Source organism: Chiloscyllium plagiosum, unplaced genomic scaffold (assembly GCF_037043375.1).
Source record: "Chiloscyllium plagiosum isolate Xiang-an unplaced genomic scaffold, Cpla_swu_hap1 HiC_scaffold_19, whole genome shotgun sequence".
Taxonomy (NCBI): Eukaryota; Metazoa; Chordata; class Chondrichthyes; order Orectolobiformes; family Hemiscylliidae; genus Chiloscyllium; species Chiloscyllium plagiosum.
This window is the reverse complement of record NW_028270157.1, coordinates 52,614,504-52,637,252: the sequence shown is the minus strand read 5'-3', so window position 1 is coordinate 52,637,252 and position 22,749 is coordinate 52,614,504. Positions and strand designations below refer to the sequence as shown.

The 22,749-nt window shown below is 39.9% G+C and overlaps 1 protein-coding gene across 5 annotated transcripts in view; it reads right to left on the bottom strand.

Moving 5' to 3' along the window:
• The window catches only part of kiaa0930, a 108,053-nt gene that overhangs the window by 26,811 nt on the left and 58,493 nt on the right, over nt 1-22,749 (bottom strand). For 2 of the 5 annotated variants that reach the window (XM_043709229.2, XM_043709230.2), the window contains exons 3-7: nt 16,793-16,897; nt 6,822-6,899; nt 5,656-5,757; nt 4,065-4,205; nt 1,880-2,074 (exon numbers count right to left, since the gene is read on the bottom strand). In XM_043709229.2, the coding sequence (XP_043565164.1) occupies nt 1,880-2,074; nt 4,065-4,205; nt 5,656-5,757; nt 6,822-6,899; nt 16,793-16,897 (621 nt within the window). The remainder of the gene's footprint in view (nt 1-1,879; nt 2,075-4,064; nt 4,206-5,655; nt 5,758-6,821; nt 6,900-16,792; nt 16,898-22,749) is intronic. The other 3 variants (XM_043709232.2, XM_043709231.2, XM_087997376.1) reach the window with 3 other exon arrangements.

Below are 22,749 nucleotides of genomic sequence, written 5' to 3'. Positions count from 1 at the left end.
CACAAATTTTAACTTGCAACTTGAAGTATAAACACTTGCGGAGTTGTTAATGGAACAGTGAATGTCCAGGCATGTCAAGAATGGGCATAACTCGCTCTTTGTAACTGGATGAAGTAGCAAATGTAGCTATCCCATCCTAGTGGCAATGCAAACCATGCAACTAAGCCAGTTATGGTAAATCAGCTGGAGGTACCAAAGAATACCATGGGGATGACACTTTTTTTAGGTTCACTGCTTCCTTTCAGGAACTCCCTATCTCTATTCAGTACCACCTTAATAGAAAGGGCAGAACAGGAACCATGTACAAAATTCTGAGGGGTCATGTATCCTTTTGTGGCAAACTCTAGAGCAAGGGGTCACTGATAAAGGGGTTGCTCATTTAAGTCAGTGATGAGAATTTTTCAGAGGATCCTGAAAATTTCAAACTCTTCCTCAAAAAGCAGTGGAAGCAGAGTTTGCATAAAGTCAGAGATAGATGGATTCCTGATAAATCAAGGGGGTCAAAGGTGATCAGAGGGTGGCAGGAATCTGGAGTAATCAGATCAACTGTTATCTACTCTGAAAAGCCCACTTCTCCTCATTCATATGAATGTCATATTCTGCCACCTGGTGGCAATATGGCAGTTCCCACATTAGGTTAGATTTTCCAACTTGCCATTTACCACGATCCATCCATCCATGGGCATTAATATCCATTGGCTTTAATGACAATAGGGTGAGACAGTGTCTAGGATGGGCAGTATGTTTTACACTAATGTCAGAAGGCAGACATCAACTCTATCAAAGAAATGGAAACATTACATTTACATTTCACGAGACCGCGATTTGGGCCATCATGCCTGTGCCAGCCCAAGACGATTTATCCAGCTTAATCTCCCTTCTCAAATCTCAGCCCTTGGCCCTGTGCAAATCACATTCAAGTTTAGGTTTTAAAAGTAATGTGACACGAGTTTCTGCCTTTGCTACCCTTTTGGACAGCAAGTTTCAAACTCACTCTGGGTGAAAGAGTTACTCTTCAATTTCTCTCTAACCCTCTGCCTCTTAGTTACTCATCTCAGAATAGAAAGAGAGAGTGAATACAATGAACCTATCTAGGCTCCTAAATTTTATATAGCTCCATTAAATCTCCTACTGGCCATCCTTCCTTCAAGACAGTGACCAGAACCAATGCAAGCTTTTCTCAACAAAATTCTCCCTTCCAGCAGTCACTGAAGTAAGCATTCTCTATACCCTCTCTAGAGTGAGCACATCCTTCCTGTAACAATCAAACCAGGTCTGAATGCACTAGTGTTTTCTACAGTTCCAGCATAATTTCCCTATTGTTTGTGTTATTGGTTAAAAAAAAGTGGCCTGCATATTTTAAAATCATATCACCTTGTCCTGCTACTTTATGGATCTGAGAATTGCCTTTCAAAGTTCTATAGGTCATCTATTCTGCTCACGTTCCATCACTAGATCTTCCTTTGTTTTATTTGCCTTCCCAAATGCCTTAGTTCACATTTCTGAGGATTGAATTCCAATCGCCATTTTTCTGCCCATCTGATATCATTCAGTGGGCCAAGGCTTTCTTTCTCACTAGCCTAAGTGGCTAACAGTGCTGGGGGTCATGAAATTGCTAATGAGCTGGCAGGACCATGGTAACGCCAACATAAATAATAAACCCAACAGCTCTAGACTGCATAAATGCTAAATAATGCCAGAACCAAGGGAGACATTTCATCCAAAATAGTCAACCTTCAACAGTTGGGGCTTTTGCCTGAAACGTTGATTTTACTGCTCCTCAGATGCTGCCTGAACTGCTGTGCTCTTCCAGCACCACTAATCCAGAATCTGGTTTCCAGCATCTGCAGTCATTTTTTTACCTAGTTCCCATTCTTACCTGTTCATGCAAAGGGGAGTCTGGATCAGAGCCCTCCTCTGTCCCATAGGGTGACGTGTCTCCCGTTGCAACACGACTCACGGCCATCTCAGCGTGCCCCTTCCCCTGTGGGCCCTTCATCCGGACAAATTCCATGTTGTTGTATTTATAGAAGCCAAACGACATTTTCTGGGCCATCTTAGCAGCAACGCTCACCTGAAAGAAAAAGCACACTGCTTTATTCATCAACGCTCTTTAAGTCCCTGTCACAGTTGCTAGCTCTCCAGTTATTTCCTTTCTTGCACGAATTCAAGTAGTTCCAGTGCACTACCCTACTGGCCTGCTACCTCAGCTCTAGCTCTTTTCCTACTTTCCATCGAGACATCAAGGAGTAGCACGGTGGCTAGTACTGCTGCGTCACAGCACTAGAGTCCCAGGTTCAATTCCAACCTGGGTCGATTGTCTGGGTAAAGTTTGCTCATTCCCCAAGTGTGCGCGTGGGCTTCGTCTGGGTGCTCCGGTTTCCTCCCACAGTCCAGAGATGTGCAAGTCAGGTGGGTTAACTGTGCTAAATGCAAAGTTATGGGGAGAAGGTGGGGGTGCTGGGTCTGTTCGTAGAGTCAGTGCAGACCCCATGGGCCGAATGGCCTCTTTCCGCACTGTAGGGATTCTATGATTTTAATGTTCCAGCTTCTCTCCTATGATTCTATGATCACTGGATAAAAACTGGGTCTAGGAACCAGGACGGACTTGCCCATCTCTTTCGTTGTTCAGCGGTCAGTTGTACTGCTACCATTGCCGTCTTGGCCAGTATTAGCTCATTCAGATTAGTGGGTCCAAACTGGAACTATAATGGCAAACAGCTCTCATTTTTTGGATTTATACATAGAGGAAAAGGCACCAGATGTTACCATTTCCTTTTGTTAAACAAGCCAATTTAGAGATGACGAGAAGTGGCAGAGAAGTGGAGTGAAACAAAAAAAAGTTATCACATTTTTAGTTAGCACAGGTCAGCTTGCCAGTCTCTCTCAAACTTGGATGGATGCTGCTATTACTTACATTAAACAGTGAAGCACTATTCTACAACACTTAAAAGAAAATTCTATGCATTTGCACATGACATTGGTCTTCAGTTGGTAACTTTAAAACAAAATTAACAATATTTACTAAAAGCAGAGGAAAAACATTTACTTCTTAAATCAAAATTATTCAAACAGCCGAATGATGTAATTGCTAGTTTACACACATTTAAACTTGGAGCAGCTGGGTGAGCTACAAACTGGCACTTTCAATGTATCTGGGAGCTGGTTACTTATCTCACATTACAAGAACAGCAGTTTTTTTTTTAAAAAAGTAGCTTTTCATTCGCTTTAGAGAGGAAACAGCTTCTCTGTACGGAATCTCTTAAATCCCTTGGTTAGGTCAGAAAGATGGCTTGGTTCCCATTCCAACCGAGTTGAAAAGTGTGGCGCTGGAAAAGCACAACAGGCAGCATTCGAGGAGCTGGAGAATCAACGTTTCGGATATAAGCCCTTCATCAGGAACGATGAAGGTAAATTTAGAACTTGCCTACTCACTCAGCCCGACAGTGGAAAGTAATAATAAACCGCCACTGACAACAATAAAAAAAACTTCCAAGAAAAGCCCGGAATGAAGCATCAAAAGACAAGGAGTGAAGGGCCTACCTTCAGGCTTAATTCTCAATGAATGAATGAATTTTTTTTTTTGGAAAAGAACTCAATTTCTATCTTGAGCATACTCAATGATTGAATAACTATAGCCCTCATGAATATAGATTCCCAAAGGTTCTCAATCCTTTGAATGAAGGAACGCTGCCTACCTCAATCAGAGCCACCTCCTACTGTGAAACGGTGACCATGGGAAGCAAGCTTTCAAATTCCCTAAGAATTTTAATTTTAATTAAATGGTCTCTCAATCTTCTGAACTGTAGGCAATGTTAGTCTAGTCTATCCAATCTCATAACATAGGCACACCTTTTCAAACCAGGGATTGACCTCTTGAAACTTTGCAATTCCCCTCAGCCACTGGATATCCAGTGAATATATATGAAGAAACCCTAAACAGTACACAGCGCTCCACGTGTGAAGTCAGCAAGACCCTATATAATAATTTTCATAAAAGATTTCAGCTGCAAGACTACAAGACCATTCGAGGTTTGTATATTGCAGAAGGGTAGTTCACTTACCCGGTTATCATAGACCTTTTTGAGTGCTTCGTATCTTATGGATCCCTGGAATATTACTCCTTGAAATGTGTTGTTTTTATCACTGGCGACAAGTTCAACACAGACCATTTCGCCCTCACCCACAGACATGTCACTGAATACCTGTGATTGCACATAGAAATGAGTTAGGTTACACAGCAACAACAATGCAGACAGAATCACTGGTTCAGACATGTATGACAACTGAATACAAATGACAAACTGGACCTAGAACAATCAAGACCTCAATATTATTGATTACACAATGCTGTTTAAATCACTCATCCACAAAGAATGCCAAAAACCCATTTTGATTGTTCAACATGATGCACAACAAAATACACCGCAGTTCATTAACGCCATGAGCTGATGTCAAACTTTTTAGCTACAACTATAATAACAAAGCTTCAACAGGGTAAGGAAACATATGCAACCAAAATAAACTGCTGGAATATATACACAATTTGAGGGAGACGATCTAGCCAGAATACATTTTTTGTTTGGGCTGAGGAAGTTGTTCTTGAGAGTATTTGAGTTATTGAAGCTAAAAGTTTGTAAAATACGTCATTCTATCAAGGCAGCGGAGATCACTTGCATCCTCCCAAAATGACAGGCATCAACTCCTACTCTGAACAAAACAGTCTGCAGTGATAAACAAAAACAGAAATTACTGAAAAAGCTCAGCAGTTCTGGCATCATCTGTGGGGGGTGAGGGTGGGGAGGGCAAAGGATCAGAGTTAATGTTTCAGGTTGAGTGACCCTTCCTCAGCCCACCAATGGGTGCAACAGTTAATACCGCTATAGGCTAGAATTAGAAGGCAGCAGAGGGCCTTTGGAGGACATTACACACATCGGGAGGAATTCAAAAACAATAATGTTCAAATGAAAACAGAAAATGCTGGAAATATTTGACAGAAGCTGCCAAACCCGTTGGGAGGGAAACAGAGTTAACAGTTCCAGTCACGTCCTTGCATCAGGAACTCTGATGAATGAGTAACGAACTTGGTTTCTCTCCACAGATGCTGCCAGACAGGCTGGGTATTTCCAGCATTTTCTGTCTTTTATTTCAAACTTCCAGCAACCTCAGTACTTCGCTTTTTCATAATTGTGAGAATTTTAAAATCAAGGCACTACTTAATCAGGAACCATTTCAGGTCGCAGGGTGAAGGGCAAATGGGGAGATTCAGATTTCTTCAAGTTACAGTAGGTTAAGTTTGGGACTTTTTATATTGACTATTCCAACAAAGGTGTCTTTATTAATATCTTTGTTAATGGATGCCAGCTCCCTGAGAAGTATGGTATGCATGCATGAAACATAAACCAGTACACTCCAAACATTAACATTTTGCTGCAGGTGGAAAATAGTTATTGAAGGAGGAAGTATTGACTCGGAGCCTGAATTTTTACAAGCAACTATAGTTTCAAGAATTTGCCCATTTGGATCACGAGGTCAGAGGCAAACTTCATTGCTAATAAAAATTCAATTGCTGGACATAATAACAATGTCCCAAACCCATTTAAAATGCGCAGATTTTCTCTCCAGGCCTTCCAGAGAATAATAGAAAAAGATTACCTCTTCAAAACTGTCAATCATGAAGAAGATATTTGGATAACTGATTTTGGATTCCTCTCCTTTACTATCCATTGGATGCTTACTTGGGGAAGCGAATACTTGCTGTTTCAAAAAGCAAAAGCAGCAGAAAAATGATTTTGATTTCAACAGATGAAAGCACTGCACCCCAATACAAACTTAAATATTACCATGGCTAAGAGCTTTGCAGGACAATTCAGAAAATAAAAACCTTCACTCTTTCACAGAATCGGAACTATTGCTGATATTCACTGTAATATTTTGAAGGTAATGAGTATTGAGCAGAACCTAATGTTGACACTGCTCACCACAGCTGGTAACTAACCCATTGAAAATCCTCTTGTACAATCATCACCAACTTGGCTATTCAGCTTAGAGCAGCAATTATGGCTTTTGTTTCCCAGTACACTGGCTGAATTGATTATTTGATTAGTAGCAAGGAGGCTAAATAGGAAAATAATAGATTCAAACTTGCCTGGAAAGCATTTATGATGGATTAAAACAAGGCCAAATTTGAGATATGTACATGCACGAGTCCAAGCAAAAGTAATACTATGCGTTGGTGTTCACTTTAAATGTACTGAATCCCCATGGGCACATTATCAGTACAGAATTGCCCTGTTTACCAAACTAGTTCCATTTTAACTGATTGAAAATTGGTTGAAGAAAAGTCAAGGCTGAAAATGTGTTGCTGGAAAAGCGCAGCAGGTCAGGCAGCATCCAGGGAACAGGAGAATCGACGTTTCGGGCATAAGCCCTTCTCCTATGCCCAAAACGTCAATTCTCCTGTTCCCTGGATGCTGCCTGACCTGCTGCACTTTTCCAGCAACACATTTTCAGCTCTGATCTCCAGCATCTGCAGACCTCACTTTCTCCTCCATGAAGCAAAATCAAACCATCTAAAGTGTTGCCTGTGATTAAACTAGGAGAAAGTGAGGACCGCAGATGGAGATCAGAGTCGAGTGTGTGGTGCTGGAAAAGCACAGCCAGTCAGGCAGCGTCCAAGGAGGAGAATCGGTGCTTTGGGCATAAGCCCTTCATTAGGAATCAGCCTTATTGATGCTGCCTGACCTGCTGTGCTTTTCCAGCACCACACTCTCAACTCATATGACCATACGTTGCTATGAAATACGGAGTTGGTGACTCACCTGTGACTTTTTCTTGTGAATGTGAATGTCTCCTCCATCTGACCGTGTGCACACTGCACACGTTACTACATATTCCAGCTACAGAGAAAAACACAGGTTTTACAACAATTTTGCAGCTGTTAAGATTTGCATGTGAATCAAACAGCACCAAAAGGCCATTCGACATTGCGATGCATCATACTGAAGACCCATTCTGCTTTCACCAGATATCCACATTTGTGTATTACATAGCCATTGATGCTGGATTTAAGTGAGGAATAGGATAGCTAATATGTTCCTATACTCTAGTTCACTGAGCTTGGTTGCAACCACTCCATTGGTGACCTGACTAACAAGATCTAATTCAGTACAGACTAACATTTAAAGCTGTATATTTGAGAGACCAGCATCTTGCAGGTGCTCCTGGGGATTGCAAGCATAGTCGACAATTTATTATAGTTTTTTTTTAAGAACGTTATTGCAGTCATTATAGTTTACTAATATAATAGTTTTATTCATTTTGTTTCATTAGCATACAAAAAAACCATCACAGTGATTTCTTAAACTGAATTTTCAAATGTGCTATATAGGGTCAACAGTGACTGGCTGAGATCAAAAGAGAAAATGCTGGAAAATCTCAGCAGGTCTGGCAACATCTATAAGGAGAGAAAAGAGCTGACGTTTCGAGTCTAACTGACCCTTTGTCAAAGCTTGGCTGGCTGAGGTATTTTTTATTCTAAATACAGAAATTGTAAAAGGTAGTTTATTTTATGTACAAGGGGTCATAGAGTCAGAGATGTACAGCATGGAAACAGACCCTTCGGTCCAACCTGTCCATGCTGACCAGATATCCCCACCCAATCTAGTCCCATCTGCCAGCACCCAGCCCATATCCCTCCAAACCCTTCCCCCATATCCCTCCAAACCCTTCCTATTAAAAGAAGGGCCTGTGCCCGAAACGTCGAATCTCCTGTTCCCTGGATTCTGCCTGACCTGCTGTGCTGTTCCAGCAATAAAGTTTCAACTTTGATCTCCAGCATCTGCAGACCTCACTTTCTCCTTCCTATTCATATACCCATCCAAATGCCTCTTAAATGTTGCAATTGTACCAGCCTCCTCCACTTCCTCTAGCAGCTCATTCCATAACTGTACTACCCTCTGTGTAAAGAGGTTGCCCCTTAGGTCTCTTTTATATCTTTCCCCTCTCACCCTCAATCTATGCCCTCTAGTTCTGGAAAAGACTGTCAGTTTCTCCTATCCATGCCCCTCATAATTTTGTAAATCTTTATAAGGTCACCCCTCAACCTCCGACGCTCCAGGGAAAATAGCCCCAACCTGTCCAGCCTCCCCCTATAGCTCAAATCCTCCAACCCTGGCAACCTCCTTGTAAATCTTTTCTGAACCCTTTCAAGTTTCACAACATCTTTCCCATAGGAAGGAGACCAGAATTGCACGCAATATTCCAACAGTGGCCTACCCAATATCCTGTACAGCCACAACATGACCTCCCAACTCCTGTACTCAATACTCTGACCGATAAAGGAAAGCATACCAGACGCCTTTTTCACTATCCTATCTACCTGCGACTCCACTTTCATGGAGCTATGAACTTGCACTCCAAGGTCTCTTTGTTCAGCAGCACTCCCTAGGACCTTACCATTAAGTGTACAAGTCCTGCTAAGATTTACTTTCCTAAAATGCAGCACCTCGCATTTATCTGAATTAAACTCCATCTGCCACTTTTCAGCCCATTAGCCCATCTGGTAAAGATCCTGTTGTAATCTGAGTCATTGAAAATTCCTTTTTTGTAGGCTTATTATTAAGGGCACATATGAAATACAGGGTGAAATGGCTAATAGATTTAGAAAAGTTATTACACTTCAGGATCAGCCATATAGATGGGTGATTGTCAGGAAAGGTAAGAAGGCAGTTCAAAAGTCTCCGATGGCTATTCCTCTAGCAAATAGATATTCTGTTCTTGGAACTGTAGGTGATAGTCTCTGAGGAAAATGGAAGGGCAGTCAATTATTGAACACTTGGAATGATTCTTATGTGAAGTAACATTTGACAAGATTTAATAGAATTACTAGTACTACAGGGTACTCTCCTGTCAGCAGCATAGACTGCTGCTTGTGGCAGTGAGCATGAACTTAGGATGGTTTGTTTCTTTCTTGGTGCTAGGATTAAGGGCATCTTTAAACATTTCAAGCATATTGTTAAAGGGGAGATTGAGAAGCCAGTAATTATTGTACACATTGTTTGAAATGACATTTTTCAGGGAAAAGATTAAAGCAATATAGAGTTGAATTTAAGAGGTTAGGTCGAAGGTTTAAAAAAAAAAAAAAGAAACTTTAAAGTAGTAATTTCTGGTTTTCTCCCAATGCTAAACTCAAATGAGGGAAGGAACAAAAAGGTTAAAAGGCGATAAATCAATAGCTGAAGAGCTGGTGCATTCAGGGATTCAGGTTTTTGGACAATTGGAATGTCTTTTGGGATAGAAAAGACCTGTGCAAAAAAAAAAAAATGGGCCTAACCTAAACTGGAAAGGGACCAATCTTAGTAGGGAGAGTTGCTCATTCTATTAAGGGAGGCTTTATACTGATAGTGAAGGTGAGTGGAGGAATTCTAAGTAGCAGCGTAAATGGAAGGATTGATGGGGAAGGTTCTGAATGGGAGGACAGCACATCAATTAGAAAAGAAAGGCAGAGTCAGTCAGAGTATGTAGCAACTCAGAAGAACTAAAATGCATTTATTTCAATGCAAGAGGGCTTCCATACAAGGCTAATGAACTCAAGGCATGTTTAAGAACATGGAATTGGGACATCATAGCTTTTACAGAAACTTGGCTGAGTGATAGACAAGACTAGCAACTCGGTGTTCTGGGTTTTAGATGGTATAGGAAGAATAGTAAAGGAAGGGGATGGCATTTTTGGTTAAGGAATACAGTTCTGCTGTAACTGGGGAAGAGATTTCTGAAAATCGTCCGGTGAAAAAATATGGGTAGAAATTACAAATAAGGAAAGAAAGATCACTGATTGACTGTTTGGGGGGGGGGGGGGGAAAGGGGCCTATAATACAATCAGAGGGAAATTGTGAAACAAATATGGAGGGAGATCTCAGCTATAATGAAAGATAATAAGGTGCAATAATGGGGGATTTTAATTTTCCAAACATTGACTGGGGCTACCATAGTGTTAAAAAGTTTGGATGATGAAGAATTTGTCAAAGTTGTTCAAGAAAATTTATCAATATGTGGATGCTTCTACTAGGGAAGGAGCAAGATTAGATCTTCTTTGGGGAATAAGGCAGGGCAGGTCACAAAGCTAGGCCCTTTTTTCTAAGAGCTATTCCTTGGCTCAAGGATATTTTGTCCTTTATCTTTTTCAGAGGGGTAATAAACCAGGCCGGGCTCTGATCAGTCTGGTTTGGCAAAGAGATGGAAAGGATTTTGAGAGGCCGTTTGTTTATTTGTGAACAGTTGAGACTTCAGGCCAAAGTGGTCATGATTATAGGTGACCTGTATCATGAAAGGGGGTGGTCAGCTCTTAGCTGAGCAGTTTAGTTCAGTCTTGAGCTGGTGAGGAGTTCAAACGAGAGCTGTCTGGAAACACTCTCTCTCGCTCTTTCTGCCCTTCAACATGTAAGCACATGTTCCATTTATGCTGGGTTTTAAAGGGAGTTTGTTTATTGGGACTGTTGTGTATGTTCGGAACAGCATAATTAAGTCTAGTTTGGATAGATTGAGTTCTGTAGGGGTTCCTTATTCTGTTCGTGTTTCATTGTGTAATTTTGTGAATAAATTTGCTGTCTGTTTTAAATTTGGTAGTCAACCTCGCTAACCTAATCTGGGTAATTTTCCACTGTACACGTACTGAAAAAATTGCAAAGTTATAATCTGGGATGTCTGCTTAAGAATGCTTTGAGTGGTCTGGCCTAGTCCATAACACAGGTGACTGAAGCAAAAGTGGGGGCACATTGAGTCTAGCGCTTAGACTTCTATTACTTTGAAAGTGATCATGGAAAAGAATAAGCCTTCCACAAAAGTTAAAGATTTTAATTGGAATAAGGCAAATTTTTAAATGGTGTGATTAGAGTGGACTGTTCGCAGGTAAAAGAGCATCCGACAAGTGAAAGGTGTTTAAGAATTTGATGATGACAGTACAGAAGCATTTTGTTCCTGTCAGAATGAAGGGTAAGGCTGATAATATTAATGAAAAATAGATAAATAAAGATATGAGGTTCTGGTCAAAAATAAGAGAATCGTAGCTTCACTATAGACAACTTGGTTCAATTGAATCTCTTAATCAATATAAAAAGTGTAAGGGCATTCTTGAGAGAGAAATCAGGAAGGCAAAGAAGTGAGATAGGATTGGCAGATAAGATTAAGGTTAGTCCAAAAGAGATTTTACAAATACATTAAAGAGCAAGAGAGTAACTAGAGAGGGGGTAGGTCAAATGATCAAAACCTGTGTGTGAACCTCATGAGATGGGAGAGATGCTAAATGAATATTTCAAGTTGGTTTTATCATGAAGAAAGAAATGGAGTCTAGAGATTGCAGGCAAATAAACTTTGTTTTAAAAAATAGTTCACACTACAGAAGAGGAAGTTTGGAAGGTCTTAGAGACTATAAAGGTGAATAAATCTGCAGGACCTGAGCTAATGTAGGTGGGAGGTTAGGGAGGAAATTGAGAGACCCCTTGCATCATCTATAACTAAAGGTGAGGTGTCTGATGACTGGAGTGTGGTGAATGTTGTACTTTGACTTAAGAAAAGTTGTAAGGAGAAACTGGGAAACTATAGTCCTGTGAGTCTGACTTCGGTAAATTGTTGAAAGGGATTACAAAATATAGGATTTATGGACATTTAGAGAGGTAAAAACTGATTAAAGGATAATCAGCATAGTTTTGAGAGAGGAAAATTGTGTCCCACAAACTAGATGGAGTTTCTTGAGGAAGCTACCAAAAAGAAAGACTGAGGGCAGAGCAGTAAACATTGTTTATTTGGACTTCAGCAAAGCCTTTGACAAGGTTCCACATGATAGTAAAGTTAGGTCATATGGGATTCAGGGTGAGCTTGCCTATTGGATGCATAATTGGCTCAATGGCAGGAGAGAGAGAGAGCAATGGTGGAGGGCTACTTTTCAGACTGGAGACCTGTCACCAGCAGTGTTCCACAGAGATCGGTTCTGGGTCCTCTTTGGTTTGTCATTTATATAAATAATGTGGATGAGAAGAAGGGTCATGGTTAGTAAGTTTGCAGACAACACCAAAATTGGTGGTACTGTAGACAGTGAAAAGGTTTTCTAAGATTACAAAGGAATCTTGATCAAATGGGTCAATGGGCTAAAAACTGGCTGATGGCATTCAATCTGGATAAACATGAGGTATTGCATTTTTGGTACAACAAACAAGGGTAGGGCTTATACAATTAATGCTGGAGCCTTGGGCAGTGTTATAAAACAGAGGAATCTAGGGGACTAGGTTTATAATTCTTTAAAGTTTGTGTCACATAAACAGGGTAGTTAAAAAGGCATTTGGCACGCTTGCATTCATTGTTCAGTCTTTTTGAGTACAGGAGTTGGGAAGTCATGTTGCAGTTACACAGGATATTGGTGATGATTCGGAGATGCCGGTGTTGGACTGGGGTGTACAAAGTTAAAAATCACACAACACCAGGTTATAGTCCAACAGGTTTAATTGGAAGCACACTAGCTTTCGGAGCGACACTCCATCAGGATATTGGTGAGCACTCTTCTGGAATAATGTGTCCAGTAACTGGATGACCAGAACAGGAGGGATATTAAGCTGGAGAAGGTTCAGAAGAGATTTACCAGGATGTTGCTGGGTATGGAAGGTTTGAGTTAAAGAAAGGGTGGATAGCTTGGGACTTCTTTTCACTGGAGCTTAGGAGGTTGAGAGGCAACCTGACAGAAGTTTATAAAACAATGAGAGCTATCCTTGTGCATCTGGATGGAAGAAGTGCTCATGGGTTGGAAGGTACTGTCTAAGGAGCCTTGATGAATGTCTGCAGTGCATATTGTAGATAGTACAAGCTGCTGCTACTGACCATTGGTGGAGGGAGTGGATGCTTGTTGATGTGGTGCCAGTCAAATGGGCTGCTTCGTCCTAGGATGGTGCAAGATTCTTGGGTATTATTGGAGCTGCACCCCTGGCAGGTGGGGAGTATTCCATCACATTCCTGACTTGTGTCTTGAAGATGGCCGACAGACTTTGGGGAGCCAGGATGTTGGTTATTCATTGCATGATTCAGAGCCTCTGACCTGCTCTTGTAGCCACTATATTTATATGGCGAGTCCAGCTCAACTTCTGATCAATGGTAAATCCCCAGGATGTTGGCAGTGGGAGATTCAATGATAATGTTATCAAACATCAAGGGATGATGGTTAGATTCACTCTTGTTGATGATGATCATTGCCAGGCATTTCTATGCCATGAATGTGACTGGTCACTGGTCAATCTATTTTTGGATAGGGTCAAGATCTTGCAGTCTGTGTCTAAATGCAGCTTCAGTTTCTTAGGAGTTGCAAGTGGTGCTGAAAGTTGTTCAGTGAACATTCCCACTTCTGACCTTTATAATGGAGGGGAGGTGATTAATGAAGCAGCTGAAAGTGGTTTGACTGAGGATATGGCCCGGAGGAATTCCCGCAGAGGTACGCTGTTCTCATAAGGAGGAAGAGGCTGTAGCTTTAGAAGATGCTGTTGAAGGAATCTTGAGGAGTTCCTGAGTGCTGCCATTGTTTATTGTTGGTGGATAGGATACTCTGTTGTCCTGGATGATGTTGAGCTCCAGAAGTGTTGTTAGAGATGCAATGTGTAAAACTGTGAAGCCATCCCTAATAGTATAAAAATTCACATATAGGCCAGACAGCAGAGAGGGTCTGTAAACATCACTACACATCTAATAAGAGAAACAAATTTGAGTTTTGCACTTCAGCTTAACTTGATAGATTACACAAATCTAGTTTCACGGTTTCTCACTGGTTAAATTCCTAACCTGTGAACTGGTGATCAAACCTCATGCCTGTTGAGTTACCCTACATGAGCCAAAGTTCCCTGTCACTAATGTGTATCTGAACTCTAATGATTATAAGTCCACCCATAAAAAAATCTACTGCTGGTTCGTTAACCACATTTCAGGTTTCCTCACTAATACTCAATCTCTAGATGATGATAATAGCAGAGATACCCATCACCACACAAACCACAAGTTCCTGTTAACCCCATAGGATTACAATAAAATGTATTTTAATCAAGATTTTGTTTAAAAAGCATGAATTTAGGGCAGTGATACAAAAGTAGAGGCAAGCCTCTCATCCCAAGAAAAACAGAGAAATTGGGACTGCTCTGCTCGAAACAAAAGGTTAAGGAGAGATTTAATTCAAATTTTCAAATAGTGAAGGATTGTGAGAAAAAAATAAGGGAAGCTATTTCACTGGTAGGAGGATCAATAGCCAGAATATGACAATTAACAGAAGACCAAAGAATGATAATAAGGACTTATTTTTTTTTAAATTACAAAATTATAATCTGTAAAGATTTGTTTGAAAGGGTGCTAGCAAAAGATTCAATTATAGCTTTTGAAAGGAAATTGGATATACTTGACAGGCAAGCATTTACAGGGCTGTGGGAATGAGCTATGGGATTAATTGGAAAAGTCTTCCAAAAAGTTACATAAGCCTATTTGGACATTTCCTTTGCAGAAAAAAAGCCTTGTAATCTATTGTTAAAAGAAGAGATAAATGGTATTAGCAATTATACATGCATATTGTTGCAAATTTAAGGTGACAGCAGATGGGAATTCAAGAATCGCACTGCTTTGTTGTTAGCTTGGTAAGGGTGGTATCTCCGATTGCCTTGCGACTGGTACTGCTGTCCCTGCACACAAACTAAACCAGTCCCACAATGTTGCACAGCCATTTCAATGTCATAAGTGTTAATTATTGTCAAATGACTTTTTTGGCACTGCAATTAACAGGTACAAGTGTTGAGCCTCAGATTGTAATTGTTATTGGAGATTTAAACTGCAACAAAACAATGTTTCTTTTCCACTATCCTTTTTCTCTACCTGATTTAGTATTGATTTGATAGATTTCACAAACTTTTATTCTGCTTGTTTAGGAACACGGACTGTTGCATGTCCTGTTCACTCAGGTTTTCGCTCACCAGCTTCCCCCTCCTCCAGTGGTTTATAGCCAATAAATCAGATTCAGAACTGAAAACTCAATCGTCACTAGAGGGTGCTGTAGCTCTAATGCAATTGGGGTAATAGAAAAACTGCTAACGATTTGGGAAATTTATTCCAACTACAAGAAACTCAAAGCAGCAAGGAAGAATTTGGGTGCAATGATTACATTTACAGTATAGTTGATTCAGGTCGTATGGAACGGAAAGGTGCTTATTTCATGCTAAATATCTTCCTGCTCACATAATTTGGTAAATAAAACATCTATTCAGGGAGTAGAAAATGAAGCATTATTGAGTTGTTGCAATAGACAGATGAAGTCAAACAAGTCTTCATTTAAAATTTCCCATATGCGCAGGTACAGCAGGAGTGACCAGGAAAGGAAAACCTGAAACTTGCCTTATCACACCCTCAAGACATCCCAATGTGCTTGACAGGAATTAGTTACTTTTAAAGTTGTTGTTCAATATGCAAGTTCCAAGTGTCAAACCCTGGTTAGCTTTCCCCTTCCTAGACACTAGGTTTAGAAACACCCCAGCTCCCCAATGATCTGCACCACACGGTTGACAATTTAGTTACGTTTTGCCTGCTTCCCTGCATCAAATACTCCATTTAGTTAGTCAAGCCTAGAGGCAGAAAACCAGCCATGAATGAGGATTCTGGGTAATCCAAGATGGAGAACAGGGAAAATTTCTGGCTGTAACAGCTGCTCCTTTTTTGGAGGTGTTTTAGGTGTTGGAGGTAACTTCCTCGAATTCCAGGAGCAACAATTACTTTGGGGGAAAAAGTCAAAACAACAGCATTTTAAAAGGGAGAAGAACAGACAAAGGAAGCACATGGTGAGGTTATTGCAGGAGAGAGAGAGAGAGAGAGAGAGAGATAGAAAAGTTGAAGTTCTAAATTGGAGAAAGGCGAATTTTGACGGTATTAGGCGAGAACTTTCAAAAGCTGATTGGGGGCAGATGTTCTCCAGTAAAAAGGATGGCTGGAAAATGGGAAGCCTTCAGGAATGAGATAACGAGAATCCAGAGAAAGTATATTCCTGTTAGGGTGAAAGGAAAGGCTGGTAGGTATAAGGAATGCTGGATGACTAAAGAAATTGAGGGTTTGGTTAAAGATAAAGAAGGAAGCATATGTCAGGTATAGACAGGATAGATCGAGTGAATCCTAAGAGTATAAAGGAAGTAGGAGTATACTTAAGAGGGAAATCAGGAGGGCAAAAAGGGGACATGAGATAGCTTTGGCAAATAGAATTAAGGAGAATCCAAAGAGTTTTTACAAATACATTAAGGACAAAAGGGTAACTAGGGAGAGAATAGGGCCCCTCAAAGATCAGCAAGGCGGTTTTTGTGTGGAGCTGCAGAAAGTGGGGGGGGATACTAAACGAGTATTTTTCATCAGTATTTACTGTGGAAAAGGATATGGAAGATAAAGAATGTAGGGAAATAGATAGTGACACCTTCCAAAATGTCCATATTACACACAGGAGGAAGTGCTGGATGTCTGAAATGCATAAAAGGTGGATAAATATCCAGGGTTAGGATATCTAGTTGGCATGGATGGGTTGGACCGAAGGGTCTATTTCTATGTTGTACATCTCTATGACTCTAAGTGCATTTAAGAGATATTTTAATCAATTGACAGTCGTAGAGTAGTAAAGATAAGAATATACAACCGGTCAGACCATTGAAACCCATAACATATTGGTGGTCATGAGTCTGAAACAAAATCGGGTATAGCACCTCAAGACGGAGCATGACCATTCAGGAAGTATCCAGTCTCAATGTACCTTTTGTAAAACCAGGTTCAGGTAAACACTCTCCTCCCAGTCAATGTCTGGATCACCAAGACCAGGCAGCTTTTTGGAATCTCGGCGGTAAACTTCAACTTCAACCTGACAACACAACAGGAGAAGACAGAACCAAAACACAGTCATTTAATATTCCCAGATGGAATCATCCTGATCAGTCAAGTTACTGATTTGTGGTAATTTAGAGAATCATTTTTTTTTTTGCACATAGCATTCTGGGTTTTCTACTGATGTTTCCAAATAGATGGATGTTACAGAAAATTGTCACAGTGGTTGCAAAAGATGGAGCAGTGGGAATACAGATGTGGAATAGAGGTGGCATATTGTGAAATAAAACACTAACTATAGGGAAAGTATACTCAGCTTACGATAGTAAAATTAAAAAGGAATTGGCCTTGCTGTGCATAATAGAGACTATTAAAGGTAGCCATAGAGGCAAAACATTTAGCTTTCTTCGAGCTTGCATGGAAAGCAAGAGCAATGATAATATTAAACTTGTACAACAATCCAGGAGAACAGATATATAATAACTGTGGAATGACTGAAGTGACTGTCCAGGATGTTAGGGGTGTCAAATACAGCTATACAGCGAAACCTGAAGTTAATGTTCCTTCTACCCGACTTGGTCAAAGAGAATGAAGGCCTGATAAAAGGAGAATTGAGTTATTACAAAGAAATAATTAATGATGTGTTGTTCCATCAATTGGCAGGCTGATAGCAAGACAGGTCCAGAAAAGAAAGTGCTGTTTAAATTTTTTATTTTGACTATTTTAACTAAAAGCAAAACTATATAGTTTCACCATGAAATAATTTGGTCCAGGTACACTTAGGCTCCAACAATTCAAAGTCTGGATTAAGGATTATAATGTATTTTTCTCACATGGACATAGATTAGAACCCTCAGAGTCATGTTTTATCATCACACAAAGGTAAGGAGTTGTTCAAAGCACCTGTTGGACCGAGTTTTCTCTAATGACTGTACAAAAGTATTGTATTCTTTGTATACACTGGTGCTTTTGATACACAGACCACTTATGAATGTGGCAAAAAATCCAAGTCCTAAGGTTATTTGGAAAACGTAGACGCTAGTGGGCTTTTCTTTCCCAAACAGGGAAGGAAAGCAAGTTAACCTTGACGGTGTAGTATTCCCTACACAGGTTCAGTCAGTTCTGTATTATCTTGCCTCATTGTTCAGCGACTTTGGAACTTACTCTATTTACACTAAAAATACTGCTTGTTTACCACAGATACTTCATTGTGATGAGGACATTTTAGTACTAATCATGCACAAAAAAACTTCAGTCAGGATGTAACTTGATCTTTGGTTAGTACACAAATTATTCTAAATAATTTTTATTGCATTTTTTTAAAGGAACTGTCAGGGTGCTCAGGTAAGGGTAGTGCAGTAGTCGACATGGACTTCAAGTACGACTTTTGACAAGGTCTCCCATAGCTGACTAGTTAGGAAGCTAAGAGCCCATGGGATCCAGGGCAATTTGGCAAATTGTATCCAACATTGGCTTTGTGGCAGGAAACAGAGGGTAATGGTGGGAGGGAGTTTTTCTGACTGGAAGCCTGTGTCCAATGGCTATTTGTTGTGTACATTAATACATACCCTCTACATTCATGTATAGATGTATGATCAGCAAGTTCACTGCAGACAGGAATAGGTGGTGTGTGGAACAGCAAGGAGGGAAGAATTAGACTACAAGACAGTATAGATGGCCTGGTCAGATGTGAGAGGTGATGTTTTTGGAAGGACACATTCAATGGTTGGACCATAGGAAGCGCACAGGGTCAAAGGGACCTAGACATGCACGTCAATAGACTCTTGAAGGCAGCAGGACTGAGTTAGGGTTAAAAATAAAAGAGCATACACAATGTATTCCATGCCTTAATGAAGAAAGGGAACTAAGAGCAAAAATAGAATGATGATAAAACTGTGTTATGTTGGTTGGGCCACAGCTGGAGTACTGTGTGCAGTCTAGGAAGGATATGATTGCATTAGAGAGGATGTAGAAAAAATTCACCAGGATGTTGCCTGAGCTGGAGCAATTCAGCAATGAAGGGAGACTCGATAGGCTGAGGTTATTTCCCTTTGAATAGAGAAGGCTGGGAAGGAGTAGGTGGGGAAATCTGATTGAGATGTACAAAGTTCTGAGGGGCATAGACAGGACAGGTAAGGATAACTGTTTCCACTTAGTAGCAGGGTCAATAACCAGGGGGCATAGTTTTAACAAGCTGAGGAGCAAGTTCAGAGGTTTTAAAAAAGGCAACAGTATTTCACTCCAGGGTTGTGGGTATCTGAAACTCACTGCCTAAAAGGTTGGCCGAGGTCAGGACCCTAAAGACATTTAAGAACCATTTACATGAACCTGAATCACTATGGCATACAGGGATCGGACTCAAATGCTGGTAAACAAGATTAAAATGGATGGATATTTAATGATTGGTGTGAACACGTTGGGTCAAATCAGCCTGGTTCTGGAAAAACCAACTCATGAGTTGAAGCTTATGCCTCCACGTATGGAGGTCCCCCCCTTCCCCTTAGTATATAGCAAGATGCTGAGACAACAAAGCACCAAAATAAATCTGCAAAGTTTACATTTTCACATCTATCTACAGTCATAGGTCTAATAACTCTCTAGAAATACCTCACTGCATGGTTTGGCAAAATAATCCATGCAACCTATTCAATCACCACAGCCACAAACCAAATCAGAAGTAACCAGTTTAAGGGTGTGAATGTCTCCTGGAACAATACCTCCCAGATAACTTAACCCCCTCCATGACACATTGCAATGTCTGAAGTTATGACTCCAGCTCAATAATGCTGAGCTGCTGATGTGGTTGCTATGGAGTAATGCAGGGGATCACCAGACCCCAACATGCTATACGTCACCTGCTGTGCTATCTTTTCTTTAAAAAAATTAGATTTCAAGATTCAAACATCACTTAATAGTTATCTGCAACAAAATGTAGATTTATCTCATTACTCTAAATTTCATAACACTTAAGTCTCCTCAGTACCATTTAAACGCCTATCCCAGTTTAGATACAGCTGGTGTGTGGAACTGATGAGTCACATTGATGGATTGATGTTCTTTTTACTTAAAAAGATATTAACATACTGCATCAGTTAAATCAACAAGAAGGATAACCAGAAGTAAGTGACCAATCATTTGCTTCAATTGGAAAATAATTTAGTAGCCAAAAATAGTTGATGAGAAAAACAGAAATCTTTGAGCATATTATTTGTATTTGAAGTCTGAATACATTTGCTAGGAAATGTACATGTTGTCCAGTGCTAAATAATTACTATTCAAAGTAGAACTAATTAAAATCTGCAAGAAAGAAAACTTTAGCCATGTCCACAGTACAGCTCATGAATAATTATTCAAGTGCACATAATCCCTTGGCAATTACCAGAGAGTTGAATTCTCCATGCTACTGAATAATTTGCTTTTATTGGGTGGGTGCACTCCCTAAAAGGAAGCTGTATGGAGAAAAGATGATCCTTAAATTTAATGTTGTTTGCTGTCTAGCTGTGCCCAAAAATTTGAAAAGCCAGGGAATCTCATTATGCTAAAGATGCTGTACCTGTAACAATACTGTGTGTAAAACAAAAGGCAAAAAAATCAAGAGTGAAAATCTATTCAAAGTGGCAGTGGTGTAGAAGAGAGAGAGATTAGAAACCATTCTGGAGGTTTTTTTTAAAAAAAATGAGACAATCCTGAATTGCTGATCTTTTCCCATCATCCAGTATAACATCCCACAAATATACAGTATTGAAATTGCTGTGTTTGCTGCTCCATGTGTGATATACCATGGTGTTCCATGACTCAGCACATGCTGATATCACTGGCTCCACTGCACCTTGTAATTTGCCTCAAATCTATTCAGATCGTTTCCATCAAATTCAATTTTGGGGGGTTGGGAAGAGGAGGACAGGGATAACCACTCTACTTTATGGCTCAATAAATTTAAGTGAAGGCAATTCTTAAAAATCACATTAGAAGTGCTCAAACATTTTAATCTTAATCAGTACAGAATTTACATGCATCAAAACAATACGATCAGATTGGCAATCTGTCAAGATTGTCCTGAAATTTTCAGGAATTACTGATTTTTCAAAAAAGTAAAAACATAGCACAATTAGCAGTCATTTTACAGTGAATAGCAGGAGGAGAGTGGACTCCCTCATCTTTGGGATGACAAGGACATCATTTCCTGATAATAGAGACTTGAGGAATATTCCTTTGCAAATAATGAGTCTGTACTGTCAGATATGACCACAACATACGATCATTAAGTATGCTGACCACATCATTGCACTTATTTCCAAGAGCCCAACAGCAGAAACAGTATATTTTTAAAAAGCAATTCAGCTCATCAAGCTGCCTTTATCCAAGAAAGTAACAGGGACAGTAACCATGTGAGAGCTGCATTTAAGTTATTAAGGATGCTGCTACATTTAGATGTAGTCTAGATGACAGGGAGTGTCAGTTTCTTTATCCTGTTGGCAGACTGACTTTTGTAAATCTGCAATTCTGTGATTCTGCCAGTGTGAGAGAGTTATTTATAGCTATGTTTATAGAGCAGCTTTAATATAGTAAAACGTCGTAATGCATTTTGGAAGGATATAATCGGACAAAATTTGATATAAAGCCACAAAAATATACAAGACTATTGACCAGAAGCTTGATCAAAAATATCAGTGTTAAGGAGTGTCTCAAGATTGTTGATTAAGCTTTGAAAGTGAAGAACATTGTGGAAGAACATCTTTTTTAAAAAAAAGGAAAAAAATCTAAGTGTGCAAAGAAAACTAGAGCAATTCCATTGCTGTGAAATTCCTTTAGGAAAACACAACTGACCGGAGTTGTACAAGTTGCACAGCTTTGAAATGCCAGCCTGGTGTTGGATTAGGATTTCCTTCCATCTAATACCCATTAAGCAGCTTTCTTTCAACTGCACCCTCAAATCTCAGATGGAGTGGAAATGCAGTGTGGTTGCTAAAATGCTATTCAGGCATTCTGCTGAAATATCACAAGAGAAAGGAAATTGCTTTTGTTCATCTTACACAGACAAATATTAGCTAAGCAAAGGGAATCTCAAACAATGGTCAAATATACCTGAATTGTCCTGCCCAATTTACTTTATAGTTTATAATGTATTCCTTCCACAAGACAAACTACAAGTGTACTTAGGGCAAAAAAAAACCTTTTTACTCAGGATATTCATTGACGAGAGTGAATATAATAAGGTAATCTAATCTTTATCACCATGAAGAACTCCAAAGAAGAGTGTGTGTCTGGGACCTTCCAGTTTGACTTTAGTTTAGGGTAGCAATGCAAGAATAAAGCCATGTTGCTGCATGTATGGCCCATCTTTCAACAAGGTCTGGACTGATCTGACTGCTCAGCATTTGGTGTGGGGAGCTAGGTGGAGCTTGCTGTTGAACCTTAGTCTGCATGTGACATGCCTATTAGCTTTCTGCCAAAGAGAAGAGGGTGGGCATATCATGTAACAACTTAAACTACACTGAATGGAAGGTCTTGTACCGCTACAGGCACAGTCCCTGTTCTGAACTAGAAGCTTCAGGTCCTGTACAACTTCTATGAAACTTCGCATTTTTATATTCTATTCCCCTTGCAAGAAGCACCAAAATCACCACAATGACTCTGACCCCAAGTGAACTAACTACTGATCTGAATATATCGAAACAAAATGTAACAGTTTCTTCCCCGTTAGCTTTTATGAAAAGTTTTAATTTCATGAGGAGATTAAATTGATCAAATACAAAAATTACACCCAGGGAAAAGATTCCCTAGAAAGCTCTCTATTTAATCATTCCTTACTTGATATTTATTCATTTAAAAGGTATTGGAACAACTAATAAAAACTGAAAGGAAGCCAAAAGATTTGAATGTTCAATT